General features: G+C 36.0%; 1 protein-coding gene across 1 annotated transcript in view; it reads right to left on the bottom strand.

Annotated features, from left to right (window-relative positions):
• Smp_130440 (hypothetical protein) overlaps window positions 1–6,314 on the bottom strand; it is a gene marked incomplete at its 5' end in the record, with an annotated part of 114,414 nt that extends 108,100 nt beyond the window's left edge. The window contains 3 exons of the mRNA XM_018790086.1: window positions 2,488–2,591; window positions 3,994–4,288; window positions 6,301–6,314. Of these exons, the coding sequence (XP_018646394.1) occupies window positions 2,488–2,591; window positions 3,994–4,288; window positions 6,301–6,314 (413 nt within the window). The remainder of the gene's footprint in view (window positions 1–2,487; window positions 2,592–3,993; window positions 4,289–6,300) is intronic.
• Between the last annotated feature and the right edge of the window lie 3,812 nt (window positions 6,315–10,126).

Genomic DNA, 10,126 nt, shown 5'->3' with positions numbered 1-10,126 from the left:
GATAAAAATTCATCACATACATTGATCGAATGAGTTAAGCTTCATGAGTTACAATCTATGAAGATTCAAAATCTAAGATTGATTTGCATGAAACAGAATGTACTTCATTGTAAAAGTTAGCACTAATCTAAAAACCGTCTTCCTATATCCATTATCTATAGTACTGGTCGATCTTATAGAGCTCGATAACTGAAACAGAATCTACATTTATTTTAGTCACAAGGAAAATATATTTTAGTTACTAACTTAGTAAAATCTATGAAATATTGCACTCTGTTTCATTGTTTTTAGTAAATAGGATTTGTTAAACGAAAACAAAAAAGAACGACTAGAAAACAAAATATTAACTAGGTAAAAGGGAACAGAAATTACGAATTAAAATTTCGACAACATACCTAATTATTTATTGTTCTCTTTTTGTACATTATTATTATTGTGAAAATATGTCAATTTTCCAATTTGACTTCTGAATCTAATTAATAAGTAGCCTTGAAGACATTTTATCTGGATACATATACACAAATTTCACGACTACACACACGTATACACATCAACATGACGTACACATATACGGTGTGATTGAAGCGGATATACATTAGTCTACTCCCTGTCACTTCAACGGACTACTAGGATGTAAGTATTTATGTATATACGCATATTAATTCGGAGAAAAATCTATATTTTACGATGATAGTCAATATTATCGACGTTCACGCCTTAAAGCAATCAACCGCTACTAACTAGACAACTAAGTAAGTAGTTTTAAAAAATACAACTGTACAAACCGATGGTTAAAAACATGACTAATCTTTTGTTCTAGAAAATGGACATTGATTAGTGAATGAATTTTAATCACTTATTTCACAAATGAATACATTCTAACGTAAGGAATGAAGAAAATGTGAAAGATGCGTATGATTGGGAAGAAAACTGAACTTCTTTCCCTACGGATCAATTGAATGTGAATGAGCCACAAAAATGCTATAAGACATCCGGAAAGGTTAAAGAATTTTTTTACAACAGCTGAGATAAAATATATCGCTAAATATGACGACACTATTGGAAAAAACAATTTCGAAAACAACTTTAAATTTATCTAAATGTCGAGTGTTTAATGAGGAAAGTGAGGTATTTTATTTACCACCTAGATGTTTTTTCTGTGAATAGGATGAATACATATGACCGACCTACAAGAGAAATGGTTAAATTATGAAGCTGGAGAGAATTACGAGGATTCCTTTGATCTTGGTCCCATGAGATAAAGCTTACCTATAAGAGGGAACACCAAACAGGAACCAGGTACCAATCAGCCAATCGGAAAACAGAAAATATGAATGAATAATTTCTAGTGTTAAAGCTCGAATTCAGGCTTTAAGGTCAGGATGAGAACTTTAAGATCTAGGATTAGGGGTTGAGATTTACGGTTACGATTTAGGATTGAGATATGTACCCTAACTTTAAATGATAAAGTCTACATCATAACCTTAAACCTTGATTCCAAATTTCGCCCACAATCGTAGACTCTACATTACAGTCCTGAGTAATAACTGTTAATCACAGTAACAACTCAGTCAGGTATGTATAAAATCTCGAGTGAACTAGTGCCGTTTGTAATATTTGAAAGCGAATTATCCAGTGTTGCAGCCCGAAACGTTGCCACTGAGTTGTTAGGGTTACAAATGAATTAGTGCAGAACTGAGATATTTGAACTAGTTGATTTCTTAGCGGTGACCAAAAACATGTAATCTCGACTTTAATCTTGATTGAACTCCATCAATTAGTGTGTAAAAAATGACTGAATGTGTAACTGGAAGGTGTTAAATTCGAACCTCGTACCACCTGCTATGGTTTCGGTGGGTATTTAGTGTTTAATATCTCTCGAGACTATGAAATCGTTAGCGAAAATGACCAAAAGAAAAGTCTTGATTTGCATAATAGTAGTAATGACAATTACTATTGTTATTATCATAAATAATTCGACATAACAGAATAAGTAATGCATTTTGTAACGCTAAATATATGAACTAAACCTTATGAATAAACTATACCAGAGAGAATAAGCATATTAAAAGTCAGACTGGACAAAGCTGACAGAAAACCACGAAGACATAGTGTAACTGAATAGTACTTATAACGGCAAAAATCTATCGTTTATAAGTTAATGTCCTGAATCGGTTTACCTATGTGAAGATTGAAATCCGGGATATCTGTATATCACAGTTAATACTGATGAAACACAACAGCTGTTCTACGACAAAAATTGAACCACTAGTAATTATGATAACTTTGATTGGAGCTTTAATATGCCTAACAATGTGTGGTAAACCAATCTAAAATGTTAAAATTTTCACTGAATTCTTAAAAGTTAAAATAAACGTGATTTATTTAATTAGCCATTATAAAAGTTAATCGCAATGTGTATTTAGCTTGAAAAAAAAGTTTGAGGTAAGGAAAACCTTTTCAAGAAAATTAATTTCATTAACTCACCTTGAAAATGTGTGACGTTTGTCGATAATGATAACACGAGCACCAAGTAAAGCTAATTCAATCGCACATCTCATACCACATGGTCCACATCCTATAACAAGCACCTAAACCAGTAATTATAATAACGAAATCAATAATAATTATTGATGGTTGGTGAAAAAATAAATACAATTTTATTTATTTTACAAAAAACCAGGCAATACTATGTGCATGCGTTTTAGTTGAATCTCCAAAAAGTTTCAACATACTTGCCAATGAACTAATTCAAACACTTACAGAACAAATAAATCTACATGGACAGATACAAATTAACACGGCAATGATAATGTGATGGGATGAACATGTAATAGTTTACGGTTCCACACTACACGCCAGTATGGTAGTAAGATAATTGATGAACAGGTGAGTGTAAAATATTATTCCTATTTAATGTCTTACATCAACTCGGCGCTCAAATACTGTGAAACTATTCGTTCTAATTTAGACGAGAGTTCTTATATGAGTGTAAAATAGTTTATATATGGTGAAAAATTTTTCTTTAAAAAAATAAGGGATACGGAATGTACTTCTAAAATTATACGATAGTAATTATGATTCAATTTGGAAAAACACAAAAATTTGGCTGGTTGGTCAATTGAACAGCCTTTAAAATACTGTTGTCAAACCGCTTACAGCCTAAAACATAGGGCTCCCCGCTGATTTTTAAACCACGATATGGTAACTACACGTTTATAAGTAAGGTAATAAAAGTAACCATCACAAACTATAGTCAACTTTGAATCAGTCAGATAATGAATTAAATTTGTGAAAGATTTGAGGGAAAATAAATTTATACGGTTTCTTAAATGTATGACAACTAAAATTCGCAATACTTTTTTAACCATGATAAACAATTGAGTGTTTACAGTGGATATAACTTATATTTGCCAAATATCAATACTGCAAAACAGAAACTATTCTTTTCGAACTATAACAGACAACTGGCAAACAAACCATGCAACAGTATATATTCAGTCTCACTAACTACATCATGTGTCCTCTCGGTATATGGTGAAACAAGAATAACTAAGAGTAATATATCAAAGAAATGACTAACCATAATTTACTAGATATATGAAACTTATGCAAACCAAATAAATAATCGCCACTAAGTTATTAAAAGAGAATCATAACAAACTGCCAACCCCACGAAATAAATATGTATAACTAAGAAAAGCTGTAACTCAGATGCTGGATGACAAATTCATATCCTCTTAAAGTTATTAAAAATAAAAACCATCACTCGCGTTTCACATATTGAACAAGTACACAGTTCGTGAACTACATTTAAGCAAGGCAACAATAAATCTGAAGAAAAAACGATAAAATTTCTTTAAAGATATTCAAATTATTGGCACCCACTTCCATTCTGAAGGAACGAAACATATACCTCAGAATAAAACCTTAAATTAGTTACGCTTTCAGCACGAGCAATATATAAATGTAAGCAATAAGTCACAAACTTACATTTACATCTCGACATAATGTCTGATGATGATATTGCTTCATTTTAACACGTTTTTCCAATTTTGAAAACAATGCAGCAGCTCTCCAGTATGATTTGAAGCTTACACTCAACTCATGGAAAATATTCCAAGATTGCTTTGTAGGCTTAGAAACAATCCCATCACATAGCTCATAAAAACATGCTAATATGCTTTCAAATGTCGTTGCAGAACAGAACAAATCGAACTTCTCCTCCAAACCACGATGCAGTCCAGTAACGTTCATGACCTCATTACTAGTCTTATCATTAATAAAACTAAAATTATAAGAGAAATGAGACCATAGATTAGGAACTTTACTGAGTAACTGATGCTCAACCAAGAGACATAATAATTTAATGCGTGGTAAGAGGTAGTAGGTGGAAACAGAAAAATAAATTCGGGTGTCCTAGTTGACCTTAGCCACTCATTAAAATGGAACGTAGAACCTGGAACACTTGTACACTGGTTCTATTTAACGTTCCTCATTAACACACTGAGATGGATGGGATTTATTTCACGAGTGTCTGGTAAAATTTGCTTTGTTGAACGGTAGTGAAATGAACTGTCATAAGTAAATAAAATGACCGATTGTTAGTGAGGTTCACTAGTGAGGCTTTAGAAGCAATAATTATAATAACACAGTTTGTTACCATACTTATAATTCAGCAGCTGAAATTTAAAAAGACAGGAAGAGAAAGGCGAATTCACATCCATTCTAGTTACAATGATGAAAGGTCAATAATAAAAACAATTACGAAGGTTCTGATGTAAATAGAGCAGAGTAGCAAAAACGTACGACCTAGTAAGGAAATTCTTAAGGATAGACCAGTCAGTTATAAGTAATACTGAGCCTGCAGAAGTAAAGTAAATGGAAGACCTTAAACTCTATTCTAGCCGAGTCAACATTGGTCATGAGATGATTAATGATAAGAATGTAACACCATTAAAATTGGTAAACAGATTCAACATGAGTAGCGAAATTATGCACATGGACTATGGAGATTTTCATCACGGACTGACATCAGATATAATGCCAGAAATGATTTTGCACTGAAATCTGATGGGGTTGTCAACAATCTTTACTTCTGCCACTGAATATAAAAATCAAGATAGCACAGTACATTCTCAGTAATAAAACTGACAAATTTGATACTTTGGTAGACAAAGTAGGCGTGCAATCAATACTACAAGTGGCAAATAGTTTGAGGAATGCAGGACAAAAAATATGGGTGTTGGAGTATCCGGTTTGAAACTACGCTATCTAATTCCTGTTCCGATTTTTATATTTATCTTAACCTTAGACTTGCGTTATTGCTGAATGTCTGTCCTTTTCCTCATGACTGGTACATACAAAATGATGGATTACAATTTAAATCGAAGTTCACTTTTACATATGTGAGAAATGCCTGTCAAGTTTCAATATATGGACTCATAGATGAAACCTATAGACTTGAGTTTTATCCATCGTTAGTTTGTATCAACTAAATAAATAACGAACTATGTGCGTGAATGCATTTTATTAAGTGTGGTGAAAGTTGGTTAGTCCAAATATGATCCACCTTAAGGCAACATCGTCCAAAATATAACGAACCTCGTCTAAAAAAATCGTATACACCGGAGGTTTGTAGCCTTGAAGTCTTCTATGAGTTGATGGATTAAAACGCGAACAGTTGAGAGACGTCAAAGTTCTTTTTTCATGAGCTTAACAAAAAATTTCAACCGCTTAACAAATTGCCAAGCATGTTTACCAGGTTGTTTCAGTTAACAAATTCAAATTAAATTGTTAAACAATTAGCATTTTAGAGAACATGAATGATTGTTTTTTATATCAATATTCGCAGACCACTTAATTAAATAAGAAGCTCTGGCGACACAGTAGACTAATAAGGTCTTGAAGTGATCTTGGAATCTTGATCAAAGTTACTAAGAGATAAGTGGAACACTGTCGTGAAAGCGATCAACCCCACATATATTCCTGAAAACTGGTCAGTTCAGCCGGGATTGTAAGTTGGAGTGACGTACATTAACTTCTGGAACCGTATAACCAAGTAACCCAAACTTCTTTATCCTGAAGAGTCTTAAGAGGGTTGTCAGTGAAAACTAAAAGCTATTGAGACGAAGAATCCTTACTTTTTGTTATCAGTCTAGGTAGAGTCATGCAATGGTGATCTAAAATTCACTCCAAATTCCAGAACCTTTGAAGTGGATATGAAAACGAGTTTGAGCAAATTAACTTAAGAATCCAACGCAATTGCACTTGTACATTAACTTGAGGACGAGAACTTACTCATGTTTTCTCATTCTGAAGACGAAAGGATTCTAGTTTCAATTAACGGTAACGTACGACATAAAAATGCCACAAGTATTCGGAATTTGATAGGGTCTTTACACACAACATCTTCATATTCAAAGTATACCAACACAGTCAAATTAGAATTCAGAAATGAAGTCGTTCAGAAGGTCATCGGTATATCAAGTAGCGTTCGATTTAAGCTGGCTTGCAGATGAAAGGAATGCGTAGCACGGCGTACATACTTGTGGTCCGTTGCGGATGAATGGCCGAGCGTCTTTAGTTAGATGTGCCTATCAAAACAGTGCGGTCGTCATCAGTGTGTAAGGCCTAAAAAACTTTTTATTTTGAGAATTTATTTACCGCTACAGCTCACTTCCCCGTGCCCTAAAAGTGCAGTGATGATTCTAAGACGTGACCAGCCAGAAATTTAAACACAACGAGTTTGTCGTTGGTAAACACTCTTCTGATAGCATTCGGTGTTCGGCGGCATCTGGTCGTTTTCGCTGCTACAAGGGGCCATGTGGTACAATATAACAATGAAAAATATGCAATGAGAATTTCTATTCCTCGTAATCTTCGTTGATTTTCACCTCTACTGGACGTTTAGGAAGAGGAAGAAGGAATTTTAAGTTCATATCAAGGTACACTTGTAAGTAAGTGAGTACACAAAATGGGCGAACAAAGTAAAAAGAACTCGTATGCTTGTGCCTTTTTTACATGCAAGAGAATGAAATCGACTTCCTTCCATTTATTTCTTCGGATAAACGTTAATATATACGCATATATGAGCATATGAGAACATAAACATATTTGTTATTCTTTTTTGACGCGAAGATGCCAAAATATAGCTATAAAACAAACGTTATGCAATGTCCTATAGGCAGTGGTCTAAGTGTTCTGTCGGCTCTACCCTTCTTCTGGAGAGCGTTGTCTTAGACCGATTCTTCGTGATTGTTGATTATCAGGTGTGGTATCGTACATGTAAAAATCTTGTCGTTCGAGTATAAAGGGGGATTATCAATACTATTAATTCCTCCCAGATTCTCAGATTTAAGACGGTCAATGCGGACGTTATTGTTAGTTCCGTTCCTACCGATAACATATTATTTAGTCTCACGATGAAGGTCTTTCGTATGCAATTTCGAAGGGTCGCCATAATAAATCGCGTCATACAGAAACATATGCACAGTGTTGTAAGTCAGGTTGAACGAAAACATCATTTGCCTGCATTCGAGTGGAAACAAGTTCAGCTGAACGCATTGAGTTTGTAAGCCACCTAACGTAAGAGCTGAGATCAGCATTCATTCAGAAAGATGAATGAACCACGAATTCTTTTCAAAGTTGGAGGGTCATTCCTTAGACGAGTTGTGCTATAGTGTTTCCGACGTTATCTCTCATTGCATCGCGAATACCGAGTCATACGAGTGGAAAAGCGTCAGCCCACTGTGAAACGTTTTCGGCTGATAGCGAAGCTTTTGGTTGTCGGTGAAGGCGTTTTGCCAACCCTATACGTTGTGGGTGGTCGTCCGGAATCGTATGGTTCCTAGTGGTACATTCAGACAGTGACATCCACCGTCTGTAGCGATAGTTTGCTGCCAATTGTCCAACGAAGGCGCGGGTCACTGTTTCAGCAGCAATGTCCTTTATGTGTACTGCTTCTAGCCATCGAGTGAAACGGTCTACGAAAGTTATAAGATAAGAGTATCCATTTGAATCTGGTAGGAATCCTACCAAATCCAGATGAACATGATTGAGAAGAGCATCGGTAGATTCGAGAGAACCCAAGGGACATTAGCTTTGTATAAGCACTCTGGATTTCTAGCAGCTTACACAGGAACATATCTACTCCCTCACATCTTTATTCGTATCAGGCCAGCAAAATCGCTCTGCTATGAGCTTGATTGTTGCTCGAACACCTAGATTAGAAAGTTCGTGCAACTTATTGAAGACGTTTTGTCCATAATGTTTCGGCACGACTTGACGATCCTTATCTGTAGATGTGTCACATAGTAAAGTTTACTTAACTCTTCCCATCTGTTTAATACGTAGTCTCAGAGTTGTTGAGTATAACTCATGCTCAATATCAGTGTCTTCATTTTAAAGTTAAGCAAGTTTAAGAAGGCTGATTCCTTGGAGACTGTTCAAATACGATGTATGACATAAAGCTTCTGCAACTACATTGTTTGCCCCAAAATGTGCTGCATACCTAGATTTAACTGAGAGGCACATTCCAGTTGTCGAGACCATCGAGGACGGTATTTGTTTGAAGGTGAGTCAAAATAAGGGGTAAGAGTTGGATGGCCGGTAAACAAAGTAAATTCCCGGCCTTCTAGAGGGTGTTGACAGTGTCGCACAGCACAATATATGGCTAGGAGTTCCCTACTGAAAAGTGCGATACATCGATTTGGTGTCTTGCTACTGTCTCGAGAAGAATGCGAGAGGGTTGCCAGATGTTGTTTACTCATTATTGTAAGACTCCTCCGATTGTCGAGTCGGATGTGTCTGCTGTGATACTAGTGGGTGCTTTGATGTCTTGGTGTGCTAGCATGGTTGCTTTTGCGATAAGTTGCTTAATTTTGGAGAATGTTTTTTTTACATTGTCGTCCAAACTGATGAGTTTCGGATACCCACGAAGTTGTTCGGTTATGGGTCTCACGAGAAGCGTTCAATTTAGTGGGAATAGTAGACAGAAACCTACCAAACCGTTGAACGTACGTCACTGCTTGACTGTGATCGGTTCTAGATAACCTAGACCACTTTGCTTTTCAAAGGATGTATACCTTGAACTTCCATAGCGTGTTCAGGAAAATCTACAGAGTCGGTGCCTATTTTACATTTCTAGATGCTTACAGTAATGTCGTGTTTGTTAGTCATTCGAAAACAAGAATCAGATGATGGAGATGGGATTCTCTACCCGGACTTGCCACCAAGCAGTCATTCACATATGCGTGTACGAATTCGGGAACCCGAAAAACGTCATCGATGAATCTCAGGAAAGTTGGTGCAGCATTTCTTACACCGAAAGGCATGCGCGAAAATTCATAGGGTCCGAAGAGGTTGATGAAAATACTTCTAAGGATATCGTCTGCAACCATGCTCTAACCAGATTGATTTTCGAAAAGACAGTTGTACCTTTCAAGATAGCAGTAGAATCGTGAATGTGCGGCAAAGGGTGCAGGTCAGGATAGATTTTCGTATTTAAAAGACGATAAACACTAGTAGGACGCTAATCGTTGCTGTCCTTTTTAGGGACCAATCGCTGAGGAGATACCCATGGGCTGCTCGATAGCCGAATTAATCCAAAACATATCACGTGCTCGAATTCGTTTTCGACAAAACTTAGCTTTTATTGACAGTGGATACTCCCGTTCCACCGATCAGAGAAACGAGATTAGTAATGAATAGGTCTTTATTTAAATCCCGGACAGAGCAGTGGATCGTAAGGTTATGTTTTCAGACACATAGAACTCTTCGACATTCAATATAAAATAATTGGGAATATATTGCCTGTACAAAATAAGGAAGTGATTGAATACATCAGCTATAGTATTCTGACGTTCACTTAGATGTTTGCAGTGAACTCTTAACCAATCAACCTAGATTGTTACAAGCTTTTCGTGTGCTAGTCGGCTCACTTTTGAAATTACAGTTGGTCCTGTATCCCTGACCTGGCGTGCAACATTGCTGGTAGCACATGGTTATTTTGGTCGCGTTTGGTACAGATCAGGTACTTATCGAGTATCTGTTTATATTATGGTTCGATTGTGTATCTAGTAATGACTAGTAGTAACCTACAACCGAAAAATGGAGCCTCACAAAC

Source organism: Schistosoma mansoni (assembly GCF_000237925.1).
Source record: "Schistosoma mansoni, WGS project CABG00000000 data, supercontig 0126, strain Puerto Rico, whole genome shotgun sequence".
Taxonomy (NCBI): domain Eukaryota; kingdom Metazoa; phylum Platyhelminthes; class Trematoda; order Strigeidida; family Schistosomatidae; genus Schistosoma; species Schistosoma mansoni.
Note: the sequence above shows the minus strand (reverse complement) of the source record. Positions and strands in the feature narration are given on the sequence as shown.